The 16,976-nt window shown below is 45.0% G+C and overlaps 1 protein-coding gene across 1 annotated transcript in view; it reads right to left on the reverse strand.

Annotated features, from left to right (window-relative positions):
* The window catches only part of ATIC (5-aminoimidazole-4-carboxamide ribonucleotide formyltransferase/IMP cyclohydrolase), a 40,387-nt gene extending 25,629 nt beyond the window's left edge, over positions 1 to 14,758 (reverse strand). The window contains exons 1-5 of the mRNA XM_054970415.1: positions 14,689 to 14,758; positions 13,048 to 13,174; positions 9,331 to 9,407; positions 6,294 to 6,360; positions 4,659 to 4,747 (exon numbers count right to left, since the gene is read on the reverse strand). Of these exons, the coding sequence (XP_054826390.1) occupies positions 4,659 to 4,747; positions 6,294 to 6,360; positions 9,331 to 9,407; positions 13,048 to 13,174; positions 14,689 to 14,713 (385 nt within the window). The 5' untranslated portion in view covers positions 14,714 to 14,758. The remainder of the gene's footprint in view (positions 1 to 4,658; positions 4,748 to 6,293; positions 6,361 to 9,330; positions 9,408 to 13,047; positions 13,175 to 14,688) is intronic.
* Positions 14,759 to 16,976: the final 2,218 nt, after the last annotated feature.

The following is a 16,976-nucleotide window of genomic DNA, read 5'->3' on the forward strand; positions in this document are numbered from 1 at the left end:
CCTCAGATGAATGGCAAGTGGCTCTCCTGGACCTGGGAGCATTTCTAAGCACGTCACAATGAAAAGGTTCTTGGTCAGGCATTAAAATAAAAAAGTGAAATCCTCTGAGGACTTGCTCCAGTCTAAGCCCAGTGATTTAAATAGGATTGCACTGTAAAACCCCTCTTAAGGAACCATCCGTGACTCTGCCACAGGGAGGCCTCCTCTGTCACTCATCTGCTGACTTGACCCGGCCTCGCACTCCAACACAAGAAGCTATCCCTAGAGCCGGCTGCCGCTCTCTTCTTTGGGCAGAAAAACTAGGTTTCTCACCTTCCAATACTTAATAAGGAAAACTGGGGAGGAGGAAAGAAACACTCCTTCCATTTGCCTGCTTCAAAAAGAAGAGCTGATCAATCTGCGCCTGGGCTACTGACAATGGGTGGGGTGATGGAATCCTCTGCCATATAAAAATTCCTGAACAAGAAACCTAGCTGGTGAGAGAGAAGAATGCAAGTCTTGATTTTCATGGCAGGAATGTGGGGTTGTGCACGTTATGGATGAGAGTAGACACTTCTTGTGAGTAAACAGAAAGTCTTGAAATCCTACCGCACAGGCAGAGGGGTTACCATTTCAGAGAGAACCAAACTTCAATCGCTAGATTTTTAGAGGGCCACTCCCAAGAATTCTCATCAGAACGAAACAGCAAAGCGCAAAGGGGATACAGAAGGGACAGAATGCTCGGAAGGGAACTCGCTTCTGCTTCTCCGCCTGCCAGAACAATGGGACTGGCCCCCTTCCTGCGTTTTCGAGGCTAACAAGAACAAGCAAGGGGCATGTCTTTCATCGTAAATGTCGGGTCATCCTACGACGTTCACAAGGTAGGTAGGTAGTAGGTTTAATTGTATATGGCCAAAGGCCGTCACAATACCAAGTTAAAAACAGTAAAAATAGAAATCTATCTTACAAGCATAAAATACAGTTATTAAAATAATAAAAATAAAATACAATTAAAATGGGGCCTTAATAAATACCAGATAGTTATGAGAAAAGTTAGGTTTCTGAGGAAACAATCTTGGCCCTAATTTTTTTGCAGCTAAGGCAAACAGGGATACAAGACCAGACAAGACAGAACCTTTATTGGCATAACCGTAACAGCATCAAAAACAAACAGGGATACTCTGCTAGTGACAAATGAATCAGTATCAGATAACAAAAAAACTAATTTGTCAATATCAGAGGTAAAGTTACGCCCCATTAACAAGTCAGCAAGAAATTTAGCTCTAACCTCTGCATACAAGGGACAAAATAAGGTGTAATGTAGAAGATCCTCAGGAACTGAGGCACTGCATATGCAGAGACGGAGAGCCATTGGGGTTTGATGGTATCTTCCTGTAAGTAAAGCTGTCAGCATTGTTTGAAAGCGCAGGGAGGTAAATGATTTTCTGAGATTCTGGGATGTGATATTCACTAAATAAGGAGATCTAACATGATCTCTTTTGATCAGTTTAAACCAGGGGGAAGATCTGGACTGGGAAACTGTAAGACTGTCCAGAAGAGCATCACATTTCGTAAGTTGGGGCCATTATTTAAGACCCCCAACAAATCATCTGGAATGGTATAATGAACAAGAATGTTATTGCAGCAGGCTGCCCAGGGTGAGTCACTGTGCGTCATCAGCTGAAAGCATTGCTTGCTGAAAGTGTTGGTAATAACAGTATTGCCCTTGCTCCAGAATTTAAGTATGGCCAAATGAACCCTAGCTCTAACTGAAGGCAGACCAAGTTCTGCCCTCATTAGGGCTGCAGGGGTTCCCCTGGGTAGTGCAAGCAATTGTCTAATGAAAAGATTTTGAATTGATTCCAGACGGGTTATGATATGTTCTCTCCAACCCCAGACCTCTATACCATAAAGGAGGGGGGGATTGCCTTACACAAATAGAGTTTTATTGCAGGGTCTACAAGAGATCCACCCTTGGTATAAAAAAATCTCAGAATTGCCCCTATTATTTTTAAAGTGGAGTATTTGACAATATCCAGATGTATATTCCAACTTAGGGTCTCGCTTAAGGTCACTCCAAAATACTTATAGGAGCTGCACTGTTCAATGAGAATTCCATGAATACTCCAGGTGGTCCTTCTGGGATGCCTTCTAAACACCATGACCTTGGTCTTGTCATAATTTATTTTGAGGGCCTCCTCTTTGCAGTATTCACCTAGTTGGTGCAGTAACCTTTTTAGTCCAGTTTGGGAAAGGGAGAGCAGGACCATGTCATCAGCATATAAAAGAATCGAAATTTTCTGATGACCAAATGAGGGGGCAACAAACTCGGGACCTGATAACCTGTGCACTATACTGTTTATGTACAGGTTAAAAAGCATGGGAGCAAGTACACATCCCTGCTTAACCCCTCTAAGAACGAGAATTTCATCTGTTAAAGAGCCTGAAGTACCCACCCTGATTTTGGCAAAGATGTCTGAGTGTAATTCCTGAAGAAGAAACAGCAAGCGTTCATCTATATTTGTGCTAGCTAGCTTCTTCCAGAGACGATTTCTATCTATAGAATCAAATGCAGCAGCAAGATCTACAAATGCTACAAAAAGGGCTTTAGTGGGGCCATTTATGCATGATAGGGCTAACTGATAAAGATTTTGACAGTGCTCAACTGTACTTTGGCCCTTTCTAAAGCCAGCCTGATTGGGGTGGATTACATGATTAGAAATTTCCCAGTCCTCCAATTTATGCAGAAGATATTTACTATAAAGTTTTGCTGTAATATTCAACAAGCTTATGGGACGGTAGTTTTTTGGATCTGCTTTATCACCTTTCTTATGAATAGGAGCTACAATACTGAGTTTCCATCCTGACGGGAAAACGCCAGTTTCATTAATCTGCGTAAAGACTCTGGCAAGTATTGGCGACCACCAGTCAGGAAAGGACTTTAGTAGTTCCGGAGGAATAAAATCCTCTCCTGGAGCTTTTCCTGAGGCTAGAGAGTTGATAATATCTCTAATCTCAGGTTCAGTAACTGGGAGCCAATTAAGAGATACAGAGAATTCAGAGTGGGAAATTTGCCTCTGTATGCCATCAATCAAGGATGGGGATGAAGGCGCTCCAAAAATTTTGCTGAAATATGTATGCCAGTCTTTTCCTGAGATTTGAGCTTCAAGCTGAAAAGGAGGCTTGCCAAGCCCAAAAGAAACAAGTTCCCAAAAACGCAACTCTTTTCTCTGCGACTGCCAGACCTAATTCACGCCATAGGTGTTTGGCATGATCAAGTTTTTTTCTTTTAAGAAGATTTTTATATTTAGATCTAAGGAGTAAGAGTTGGGTTACAGATGCTTCATCTTTGCGGTAACGAAACAAACGTGTACAGTCACTTAACTCTTTCTTGGCCATTTTACACTCCTGGTCAAACCATCCACTGCCAGGAGTTTTTTTAGAATTTAATGGTCTGTTGTTAGAAATCATGGGTTTTAAGGAGCTAACAATCTCATCAAAAAGTTTGATAGTGTGACTGCCAGGTTGCAATAAAGTCTGACGCCGGGACAATAGTGCGTCATTTGTCAATACCTGAGCCAGGTCCGTGAGCAACTGGTCAGACCACTTAATTCTTCTAGCCCCAGGAAGAATATCATCTGGAGGATCTAAAGTAGGGCTTAGATAAATACCCTGCTTAAAATTATGAAGAAGTCTCAAAGGGCAGTGATCACTCTCAACTCTATTATCTATCTGAAAGCAATCCACATGGTATAATAAGGAGGGAGAGATGGCCAGGTAATCAATTAGACTGTCCCAACATGAGGACAGGTAAGTAAATGTACCACCAGAGATATCAAATTTGGAACCATTCAGAATACACAGATTGTGAATAGAGAGCAACTCCAGTAGGCATAAGCCAGGCTTGTTAATGACCGGATCTTGAGAGGATCGGTCGAGCAAGGTGGCTTGTTCAGCAATCAAGGTTTTGGCACCGGCCACCATATTAGGCGAGCCTGACCCAATCCTAGCATTAAAACCACCACACAGAACAAGTTGAGAGTTAGGAAAGCTACAAGTCAGGGTTTCAAGAGTGTCAGCTAGAAGGTCCCAAAAAGTTTTGTTGTTCTGTATTGGGAACTTAGGGGGATTGTATACATTGGCTGATTCAGCACACATTGGATAATGCACTTCCAATCCTCTTTATAGATTATTTGGAATGGATTTTTTCATGTGCGGAACAAAAAATCCACCTCAAACGATTGATAAAGTGCATTGAAAGTGCATTATCCAACATGTGCGGAATCAGCCATTGATAAACAAAAGAGAACAAATTTGTCGTCCCTGTAATAAAAGGGCCTGGATATATTTTGAGCACTTACTTTCCAGGATTTGTACTTCTGCTTTCAGATCAACAGTGATGAAAACCACTAGGCCCCCACTAGCCCGGCCTCTGGGACTTTCACAAGGGAAAATAGTCAAGAGATTCAGAGGGAGAAGTGCATGAATGAATCTGCAGGCTGCTATCAATAAGAGACCAATGAATGCTCCCACCCCGATTTTTCACATAATGGCTGGATCCACACATTGTTGTATACTGTACTACTGTTATCACTCACCCTCCTGGATTTCTGTGTGGATTCAGCCAATGCAAACTGTTTAAAATGCATGACCCAATTGAAACTTTTTTTTGCACTTACCTATGTCAATCTGTTCCACTGCCTCCTGGACAGTGACGTTTGGGGACTCTACAGTCTTGACAAAGGGGTAGAGGTTGCAAACCACAACTCTAGAAAAAAGAAAGACGACATCACTTAATTTTATTTACTCAAGGCCAGCTGTGCACAGCGACACAATCTATATGATCTTCCATCCTATAAAAAAAATTACCACTGCAGCCTCTGAGCGGTCTTTGTCTGAACCAAGGACTGTTATGTGGCCCCAGTACAAGACAGGGGGAATTCAACTGCTGCTACACAATCCTGTGCTGTGCCCATCCAAGGGATCCAAAATCAGTGAACATTTCAAGTCTAACGCCACCCCTTCAATAGGGCATCCCCTCCTCTTCCACATGTAGGATTGGAGAAGGACTCCTTAGATGATAACCTCATTGATACCTGGACTGCCAGCCACAGGAGGGAATGAGCACAGTCAGATAACAGCCCAGGAAACAGCCTTTTGCACCAGCCTAATTGCCAAATTTAAGCTGTGGTCCAAAGTAACAATCACTTAAAGAGTTTTCAAGTAACTGGATGTGAAAGGGGAGGAAAAACCCAAGTTACTTCTATACAGAGTACAGCTTGAAGAAATTTTTAAAAAAAGTCAGCGATCTGCATTGTTCAGGTTAAAAGTGAGTGGGAACTGCGGCTTCATTCATACATCAAGCCATCGTTTGCACTGGTCTTCACCGAGAAACCAAACCATGTAAGTCTATAAACCTCCAATAAACAAGCGATGGCTTCAGGTGCCCTCATTTCTCACCATTTCCCAGCACAGCTGTTTCTGGGGTGCAGATGGCCAGCTCAGATGCTGCCCCAACCCAGAGTTTGCAAAACCACATCAAATCAGGGGCTTTGATTCTAGTTTACCAGCTGGTCCCAAACCATGGTTTGTCAACTCATTCTTCATACCAATCCACAATTAAGCTGTCACCTTTATTTGTTCCAAAATGTTCATACAAGGTGACTTGCTGTACCACAAAACACAACCCAACAGACAACTGTATTGCTGTGGGAAAAGGAGGCTTTTCCCCTCCAGATTTGCTACACATAGTTGCAAAGCTTGGAAGCACTGAAGCAATGTTCCCTGCTTGGCCTCCATGTTTTTAACCACTAGAGCTACACTTGAACAGCTAGCCAGCAGAATACGGCTGAAGAACAAGAGTGGCAGCAGGAGGGATAAAAGGTATGGCTCAGACATACTCGGAGTTTCTAACCATTCATGGCTGGCCCTGAATCTTTGCCCTTTTCTGTTTGAAGTTAACTTGCATGTCGAAATTCAAACAGTATTACGTAAATCTCAAAGGTTATGTTTGCTTGCATTTCAAGCCCCCTCAGGTTCCTTTCCCTATTGCGTTTTTCTGTCCAAAAGAGAGGCACCAGTTCACAAAATGCCTAAAAAAATTACCTGGCGATTTCAAAATTGAAAGGAGAATCTTTCATACAGGGAAAACATTGTGTCTCCTGCAAATCAACATTCACTGACTGGAATCAGAAGTTTCATCTCCTGGTTATTAATTATTAATAATGCCATACCTCAGCTTCCTCGTGGTATGGCATTATTAATAAGTTAATTAATTAACTTATTAATTCACAATAGCCCTTTAGAAGTTTTACCTCACATGGTTGAAATTCATTTTATCCATGTCAGCAGTATCTTGTGGAATGTCCCGAGCCAGTATTCCTAGTTGGAGGGAAAAGATAATAATAACAACAACAACTAGGGCTCATTTCGAGGGGGAACGCACAGGAACGCAGTTCCGACAGTTCCCCAAAGAGGTCACATGTCAGGTGGCCCCGCCCACCTGACTCTCAGCCATTTCGGGTCCATTTTGCACTGGATTGGGACCGAAAAGGCCTGGATCGGGCCTCTGACAGATGGTGGGTCACTCTCCTGTTCAGCAGCAGCCCAATCCTGACCGTTTTGGGCCCCTTTTCGGCCATTTTGGACCCCTTTTCAGCCTTGAATGGCTGGGATTGGGTCTAAAGCAGCCAGGATAGATGATGTCGGGGGTGTGGCACACGCAAATCAGTTATGCTAATGACACATTTCTGGTGATGTCAAGGGGCGTGGCATATGCTAATGTGTTATGCTAATATGTTATGCTAATGAGTTCCTCCAGCTCCTTTTCTACGAAATGACCCCTGGCAACAACATTTGATTTATATACCACCCTTCAGGACAACTTAACACCCACTCAAAGCAGTGCGGCATAGCAAGAAAACTGTCAGATTAATGCCTAGGAAACTCCAGTTCAAATCCACACTCCACCATGAATCTCACTGGTGACCACTCTCTCAGCTACCAGCATCATTGACTCTCAGCTTAATCTGCATCACAAGTTTATTGTGAGCACAAAGCAGAAGAAGAAAGAACCATGTCTGCCACCTTGAACTATAGAAGGAGGGCAGGACACAAACAAGATACTTAAATAGATGGCAATAAGTGGTTTAACTGATGTAACTGTTCCACTCGTAGCTATGGAACCAAGCTGAGTATTTAACGGAAAGGAAAATGACCTCATAAAACGACCCCAAAATGTTATACATGCACAAAAAATTATTACTGGACATAACTGTAACTTATATCCCAATGTAAGATGATCTCGTCTTTTTTTGGGGGGGGGGGATGGAATACTTACCTTGTAAACAATGCTGGGAATCTGTAATTTCAAATATGGTGGTGCAAAGTGCTGGCAAGTCATAGGTGACTTATGGCAACCCCTGCTGTGGTTTTCAAGACTAACAGAAGGGATTTGCCATTGCCTGCCTCTGAATATAAAATGTATAAATTATATTTACTGAGTTTTCATAGTATGTTTCACGCAGCCTGAGGTTTTACATTTTCAGCCAAAGAAGATGTTGAAGAGGACTAATTGCAATTTGACCTTTCAATACATTATCTGTTCACATGATTTTAACTAAGTAATCCTTATTATATAATTATAAAAATTCAGTAGATGTATTTGCACATTATATTACAGATTCCCCAGAAGAAGTCTATTTGCTGGAACACATACGGATTTTTTAAGCGAGTAATAAAAATTTGTTTTCTTTTCTTGAACCATCGAAGAGTTTTTATCTCACTGTGAATGGTGCAACATTTTACTTTCTCTTGGCCCAAGGTGAAGAAGTATGCAGAATGTGTTTGCTTGGTCGCTCTTTAGTACTGGGTGTGTTTACAATTTTGCTTGTAAAAATCAAGGCATTTGTACTTCTTAATTTCATAAATGCATCAAATATTACACTGATACATACTATTAAGTTCAAAATAATACATTTCACACTGTTAACACAGTAAGATATACGCTTAGGCTTCATAAGATAGCAAGTATTGCATATATATCAGTATTTCCCCAAAGGTCCAGCTCTTCTCCCCAAATCCCTTGGGAATTTTTTTGAATATATCCCTTCAAATTTCAGGAAGTTTTACATCTCTGTTCAGGAGAAGGCTAAACTAGAATAGAGATGGGCATGAATCGAATTATGACCCCCAAAAATGCATGAATCGGGCCGGTTCATGGTTAGCAGAAATTCGTTTCCATGAACTTACACGAACTGGTCTACTGATTCATTTGGTTCATATTAAAGGGGCAGTTTAAATGGTCATTTCCCCAGGGAAATGGCCACATAAACTTTTCCTGCCGCTTGCAAGCGGCAGGGCCCTTTAAACTATCAGCTGGCAGGCAGCAGGGTGGGATCCCCCCCTCGCCGCCTGCCAGCTGATAGTTTAAAGGGACCTGCCACTTGCAAGCGGCAGGGCCCTTTAAATGGCCCAAACTCCAGCCCCCACCCCCCAGCCCCAAATTTACCTTGCCAAGCTGCCCTGAGGGCCCGTGGCATCCTCCCCCTCCTCCTGCGAGGGGTAGGAAGGCTGTTTTTGGGCTCTTCTGCCATTGTGCGGGCCCGCACAGCTGTGGAAGAGGCCAAAAACGGCCACCCCGCCCCTTGCGGGAGGAGGGGAAGGACGCCGTGGGCCCGCAGGGCGGCTGGGCAAGGTAAGTGTGGGGCTGATGCTGGGCCGTTTAAAGGGCCCTGCCACTTGCAAGTGGGGATTCCCCCCCCACCTGCCAGCTGATAGTTTAAAGGGACCTGCCCCTTGCAAGGCAGGAAAGGGCCCTTTAAACTGTCAAATGCCTCTTTCCCTGCCACTGCTAAGTGGACGGAAAGGGGCATTTAAACCCCACGAACTGCGAACTGGTTCGTGAATTTGCTCCAGTTCCTGGTTTGTGAAAACCCATGGTTCTTTTTTTTGTGGTTCGTGCCCATCTCTAAACTAGAACTCCCAACAGGGATCTTTTGATATCTGTGGGCAGAAACTTCAACAGGTAATCCTCTACCAGCATTTGAAAGTAAAAGAGTCAGAGAAGGGTTGCACCATACAATTCCTCTGAACACAGACAGGATTACGAGCACCATTACCATTTTTATCTCGGCCTAATTAACAAGTTGCAGAACCACAGCTTGCAGAAAGCCTGTGTGGCTAGAGTTATGTGCCACTATGCACAGAAAGGCTCAAAGGCTGTCCTGTGGCGGGTTGGCCAGTGGGAGCTGCTTAGGGGATCTGTAGCTTAATGAGAGGATCTTTGCAAGCCTTTTAAGGATCCATTCAGAATTCCTACATTGCAGACAAAGCCCAGAGGCATCCACTTACCAGCATGGACAGCAGGATGGAGTGTCTTCACACGCCCTCCTAACATTTCTGGAAATCCAGTCAGATCGGAAACATCTCTGTTCATATGGAAAAAGAAGACAGAAAGTGGTTCTCATCACAGCACATCTCTGGTACTTTATTTATTAAACATTTTTTTTACTCCTCCGCTCTCCCAACTAGGAAACCAAAGCATCTTACACTGTTCTGTTCTCAGTCCCATAACAACCTTTAACGTAGGTTAGGCTGAGTATAAAAGTGACCTGAGTTCACCCAGTAAGCTTCCATGGCAGAATGGGAATTCATACTTGGGTCTCTCTGATCCTAGCCCAACACTCTAACCACTACACAACACTGTCTTTCACACCGATTGGCCCTTTATTCAGATCCGTTGAATCTGCTATTTCAGAAACAGTTTACAAATACAAAAAAGTGGAGGCAGGGGGACTAAGGTCTGGTAGCAATACTTTGTCAATCTTCCACACGCTGCTTTCAGATACCTACAAAATAAAGTTTAGTGAAGAATCTGCTTATGTTTTGTTTTCAGCATTGCTTCCAGCTCTGTATCAGACTTCGGCTTGTTTTCAAATTTCTGCAATCCTCTAGCTATTTGTGGTAGGGTATGAGCTTTTGTGGTAGGGTATGAGCTTTTGTGGTAGGGTATGAGCTTTTGTGAGTCACAGCTCACTTCTTCAGATACCAGATATCTCCAGATATCACGTATCTGAAGAAGTGAGCTGTGACTAACGAAAGCTCATACCATATCACAAATTTTGTTAGTCTTATAGGTGCTACTGGGCTCGTGCTCTTTTCTATGGTATTATTTGTTCAATGTTTATTGCATGTCCCAGCCACTGACTGTATTGACCCACACTCTTAATTCCCCCTTGAGTCTCATAATTAAAAAGAAATTAATTTGGTTCAGCTTGCTGCTATTTCAGCCTCTCTCTAAAACTGAAACAAAGACTCAGGCTACAACACTATTCTGAAAAAAATCAGTGCCAATACAAAAGATCATTCTTCATGCTAGACAGGTGCGGAAATTAAACAGTAGAGCACATCTGCATTCCCCATGACAATGTCGTTGTACCCATCTTCATTTTTATTACATTTCAGAAACTTTGTATAACACAACAGGGCTGCACAATCAAATCTTAAAAGTCTGGAACTAAGCAGCCCTGGAGGATGTACTCAGCACATGTAAGCCAATGTAGGTCAAATCTCGTATCATAGCCTTTGACAAGTGTTTTGCCTTAATGGATTTCCTGCACTTAACGATTCATGGATTCAACTAGGTCACTAGTTATAACAAGTGTATCTGAAGAAGGGAGCTGTGGCTCACGAAAGCTCATAGACCCTACCACAAATTTTGTTACGTCTTATAGGGGCTACTGGACTCTTGCTCTTTTCTACTAGTTATAACAAGGACAGAGAGTCTTTCATGATCTGAACATCACGCAGATGACTTTCACGTGAATACAAAAAGAGCACGAGTTCTTAGGACACTGGGGGAAAAAAAGTTTAATTAAGCATCAGAAAGGAAATCAGTCTTGGCTTGTATTTCAAAGAAAATACACAGAAATGATACAAACTCTTATAAAAAAATAACCGGGGTTGGATCAAGGACAGAATGGAAAAAATATGAACTCTTCCCTGATATGGGAACTGTAACTTCTGCCAGATAATTACAATATTGCACAATAAAGGCAGCCAATACAACCTAATTCCTGGTTACTAAAAGCTGCAGCAGTCTTACAAAATTCCTGCTTATTGCATCACCTCCAGGAGAAAGAGCAAATATGTATTTTTGCCTTCATCATAAAGATTTAGACTATGAAATATGGCAGTGGTTTAGAGGTGGGGTTCAAACCCACATGCAACCATGAAGCTTTCAGGGTGGCCTTGGGCTCTTCCCTCCCTCGGAGCCTAGCTTATCTCATTGGACAAAATGAAGGAGGGGAGAGCCACATATGCCAACTGAGCTCTCTGGAGGAAGGACAGCATAAAAATGTGATCGGCCTAGATCTAGACAGAGCACAAAGAATCCCAATTTCTTTAACTAATTCTAGCCCTTGCAGTAAGAGAGAGGAGCTTGAAAAGCGCAATGAAAGATGTTGGAATTCTCTTTGTCCTTGATGTTACCAGCAGAAAAATAAATCCAGTGTTTCATTTCTAAAGCAGCTTCTTCCAAATCACAGATGAAGCCGAAAAGAGTATCTTTAGTTGACGCTGTAACAAAGTCAACATAACAGGCTCAAATCTAAGAACAGGGCCCAGCAGAGGCCATACAGAGAACATACAATAGTAGCAAAGGGAAACCCTTAACAGTTGGCAAATTGATGAAACACTATTAAAGTCACAGCTTTTCTACCCACCTTGTTTCAGAACCTTTAATGACCAAAAACTCTAGACTTGCAGCCTAGTCCTTGACTAACTCACTCAAGCATAAATCCCAATGTGTTGAACACATCTTACTCCCAAGTACATGAGTGAGATTGGGGAGGGGCCGTTTCTGAGTGGAAGAGCATCTCCTTGGCATGGAGAAAGTCCCAGGTTTCAATCCCTAGCATCTCTATCTAAAAGGACCAAGCAGTAGATGATGTGAAAGACTTCCACCTAAGACCCTGGAGAGCCTTTGCCAGTCTAAGTAGACAAGAGTGACTTAGATGGACCAAAGGTTTGATTCAGTATAACGCAGCTTCACGCCTGCAGATGTGCATTTTCGGTGGTGGCCCCCAACTTTACGGAATGAAGAGGTTAGGAAAGTTCCCACTCTCCTGGCTTTCTGCAAACTGTGCGAACCTGAATTGTTCAAGAGGGCTCTTTACTCAGATAGGAAGGCTGTAATATAAGGAAGCGGGAGGGAAGGAGGCATGGTATAGTCCGATCTTGTCAGATCTCAGAAGCTAAGCAGGGTCAATACTTGGGTGGGAGACTACCAAGGAAGACTCTGCAGAGGAAGGCAATGGCAAACCACCTCTACTTCTCACTTGCCTTGAAAGCCCCTTGCTGGGGTTGCCATAAGTCAGTTGCGACTTGACGGCACTTCACACTCACAAGATAAGGAACTGATCTCAAAGAGATGCATCAGTAAAGGGACAGGGGGGGACTATAGACTTTACTATTATTGCTGTATATATAAACCTACTGAGTAGTTCTCATATTGTCTTATATGTCCGTCTCATGCTCTGTTTCAGCATTTCTTGAACTCTGTATTGGATTTCTGGTTTTAAATCTTTGCAAATTTGCATGTTTATAACCTACTATGTCCATTGAAACACCTTTGAAATTGACTGTACTGAATTGCTATGTAATCCACCTTAAGTTTCAGTGAGAAAGGCAGACGATAAATAATGTAAACAAACAAATAAATATGTGTTCATCTTATCAAACCAAGAACAGAGCAAGCTCACATAAAGGATGTTTGATGCCTCACCATTCCCATTTCAGCCCCATCCAGACCCACAAGAACAATTTGGGTTCCATGGGAGGCTGCAGGGACAGCTATGGGCAGACTGAGGCCGATCTTCTCCTTTCTGCAAATTCACTCCATTAACAGCTCAATGGGACCAAACCCAAAGTGCGTTACAGCTTTATTTCTGCAACAACGAGGCCTAGATACACTTAAAAAAAAATGTTACAGTGACTGGAAGCGAATTGTAGCCTGCAGGCCACACACCGGTGCTTTGGGGCCTGAGTAGCCAAAAAGTGAGTTTTTACCTGACATTCAGGCCTGCATCCCGAAGGGCTTTCGCGGTCCCTCCAGAGGCAACGAGGGACAAACCCAAAGAACTGAGACATCGTGCAAACTCTACCAGGCCAGTCTTGTCTGAGACGCTGAATAAGGCTGGAACGAAAATAAAAAGAGGCTGATGACTATTCGGAAAAGCTGCAATCCGGAACTTTCTTAACTTGGAAGCAACCAGTAAAAATATCGAAAGAAACACATTTATGATCCCCATAAAATAAAAATCTCATGAATGCAGTGGTCCTGAGCAGCTTAGGAAAGTTATATTCCAAGTAAATGCCTTTTGGACTGTAGCATAAGACACCATTACAGAGCTTACAGTAGCCATGAAATTGATACTGGTGCATTGCACACTGTCCTGCTCGCTCCCCCCAAAACGGGAACAGGCTTAATTCCTGTTTTCCCACCGCAGCCACCAGGAGCCATCTCAGTCATAAAGGAGAGTTCGGTCAGATGTCCTGGGGGAACACTTCCTTCCCTCCTGTCTGTAGGGCAGATATTCCACTAGCACACTTCATTGTGCACTGTGTTGACTGCCTGGATTATACAAAGACTGCTACCTTTTCCCACTCCTCGTCTCTCAAAAGCCCATTCCCTGGAGATCTAGTTGGTCTCTAAAGTGCTACTAGACTCGAATCTTGTTCTTCTACTGCACACCAACATATTAGCTACCCAGCTGAAGCTATCTGCTCACTGAGTCAGGTTAATGCTCCAGGATGTAGACCAAGATGTGTGGGACCTCACCCCAGGGGCCAAATGTCACTATGAATTCTGAATTGGCCCCACTTGGGGGCAGGACTGTGTGTGCGGGGGGGGGGGAGATTCCACTAGCACGTTTAACAGCTTGGGTTACCAACCTCCAGGCAGGGCCTGGGGATCTCCCAGAATTACAACTGCTCTCCAGGGCACACCTGGAGGTTGGCAACTCTAGCTATGGACCATGCTAGTGGAAACAACCTTCCCCAGCTCCTTGGAGAAAACACCAGCTTTGGAGGGTAGTTTAGGCTGAGATTTCTCTGCTCTTTAACTCTGCTCTCCCTGGGCTCCACCTCCAAATCTCCAGGAATCTCCCAGCCTGGAGCTGGCAACCCTATTCAGGTTAATGCTGAATCAGGACTTGCCCCGTGATGTGTGGGACCGCCACCCGAAGGGCCAAATGTCGCCTCCTGGCGCTTCTGAACCAGGCCCAATGGGAGTGGGGAGAAGAGATCGAGCCGCAGAGATCTCCTCCCTGAGAAAGCAAAACCAGCCCGGCCTCCAGAGGGATCTCGGCAATCACAAGGCGCCCCTGCCCCGTTCCGAGGTGGGTTCACACGTTCGCCCCCCGGGCGCCCAGCAAGCGCATCCCTGGACTGCAGGCGCGGGGACTCAGCTGCCTATTTCAACGCCCCCCAACAAGCCGGGCTCCCTCTGCACGCCCCGGGCACAGGAGTCCGGAGGAGAGGCTGCAGCACATGCCCCTCCGTGGAGAACCCCCCGGCCGCGAAGCAGCGGCGGTGCACGCCGAGAGCCAAGCTGAAGCCCACAAGCACCGCCGGCTCTCATTCCCCCAGCCCCGTCCTGAGGTCCCGCGGAACTGCTGGCGACTCCAGGGCTAGGGAAGCGCGCCTCACCCAGCTGCTGCCGTCCCGCCGCCATCTCTGCGCTGAGAGAGAGAGAGAGCGAGGAGGGGGGCCGGGGGGATACGAGGCGGCGCGGGGGCGGGGCGCGGGCCAGGGCGGCCATTGGCCATCCGGCGCGAGCGCGCCTTCCTCGCCCGCCCTGCTCAGGTGGGGTGGGGGCCGCGCACGAGGGCGGGCTCCGGCTCAGGCTCGAAGGGCGGGGAGCGCTGTGGCCCTCGGGGCCTGGGAAGAGGCGCTCGGGCGCAGCAGGAAGGGCTCGGCTTGGAGAAGCAGCGTGCAAAAATAGGCATCTGAAGCACGGATCTGCGTGGAACGTTATGATTTTGGCATGTGGTCACCCCAAACTCACCAGCAAATCACACGTCCACAGTCGCAGACTGCGCCACAAAAATCACGCATCCCCAACTTTGTGACAGCCCCACAGCACAAGAATTTGGACCACCAAGTCATGGATTCTTAGGATCTTTACATGGGACCCCCCTCCCCCCAAACTCAGCCTCATATCACCCAACATCAAAAAGAGTCCAGTAGCACCTTTAAGACTAACCAACTTTATTGTAGCATAAGCTTTCGAGAATCACAGTTCTCTTCGTCAGATGCATGGAGGGCAAGAAGAAACTGGTCAGATATATAGGTGGAGAGGGGAAGGAGGAGTAGATGCAAACAGTAGCTTCTGATACGGAGATCAGTTTGCTTCTGTTAAGGAAGTCAGTTACTTCTGATAATTAGATTCATAGTGCTTATTCAGTCCCAGCCTGACTGAGTCAAATTTACATATGAATTCCAATTCAGCAGCTTCCCGTTGGATTCTGTTTTTGAAAGGTTTCTGTTGAACTACAGTGACCTTTAAGTCCTTGATGGAATGTCCTGATAGATTGAAGTGTTCTCCCACTGGTTTCTGGATGTTGCAACACCATACCAAAAAGATCAGGAACCTCCATGTTGATGTAACATAGGATATCGCTGTGTTCCAATCCTGAGCCTGTTGTGGGGTCCTCCATGAGCCATGGACCTCTGCCGTAGATTCTGCCCAGATACCAGAACCCATCTGCTGGTGCCTATGTCATGAAATGTGGCCAACTAGGCTTCAGTGCTAGGGTTGCCAGCCTCCAGGTAGTGGCTGGAGATCTCCCGGAATTACAACTGGTCTCCAGGCCACAGAAATCAGTTCACCTGGAGAAAATGGCTACTTTTGTGGGGCGTCTCTATGGAATTATGCCATGCCAAGGTCCTTTCCCTCCCCAAACCCCACTTTCTCCAGGTTTCTCCAGGTTTCACCCCTCAGATCTCCAGGAATTTCCCAACGTGGAGCTGGCAACCCTATTCAGTGCATTCCTCCCTTCCAGAAAATTGCAGTGGAAGAACAGTCATCTTGACCCTGACTTCCTTACTCTGAGGCAACAACTACTTTTCTGTAGCAGTCTAGTGAACGAAGCTGAAGTTGGTTCCCAGTTCCTTATTCGCAGTTTCTTATTCCTTATTCGTTATTCGCAAAGCGGCAAAGCCAAAGAAAAATATTGTGGGAAACTGAAAAGCTACAACTCCAAAATGAAGTTTGCAGGGGCACATATTATACACCTCCATATTAATAAGACTCAGCACTCTAAGGGGACCTATACTGGGTCATCCTACAAAACCCAGATCTTGAGTAAACAGCTTCAAAATAGGATGTCCCCAGAACAATTCAATAAGAAGAAAGGGGCGGCAGCTGCAGCAGAAAAAAACTTTGGATCACCCCAAATCACACAGATCCGAACTCCAGAGACTGTCCCCTACAAGAGGACATGTGCTGGTGCTGATCCAGTCTCTGGTTCTGGACCTAAGCCCTACTATGTAGCCTGTCTCCAAGCACCCTGTATTAGACATAGCTTTGAATAAGCAAGTGGTGAAAATATAAGCCCTCTGAAACACAAAACAATCTTTGGATCACCCCAAATCACACACCCCTGAACTTCAGAGACTTTCCCCACCAAGAGGACATATGCTGGTGCTGATCCAGTCTCTGGTTCTGGACCTAAGTCCTCGAATGTGGCCTCTCTCCAACCACCCTGTATTAGACATGGCTTTGAATAAGGAAGTGGTGAAAATATGAGCCCTCTGAAACCCAAAACAATCTTTGGGTCACCCCAAATTACACACTCCCGAACTCCAGAGACTGTCCCCTACAAGAGGACATGTGCTGGTGCTGATCCAGTCTCTGGTTCTGGACCTAAGTCCTCGAATGTGGCCTCCCTCCAAGCACCCTGTATTAGACATGGCTTTGAATACGGAGGTGGTGA

This window comes from Eublepharis macularius, chromosome 2, assembly GCF_028583425.1.
Source record: "Eublepharis macularius isolate TG4126 chromosome 2, MPM_Emac_v1.0, whole genome shotgun sequence".
Taxonomy (NCBI): Eukaryota; Metazoa; Chordata; class Lepidosauria; order Squamata; family Eublepharidae; genus Eublepharis; species Eublepharis macularius.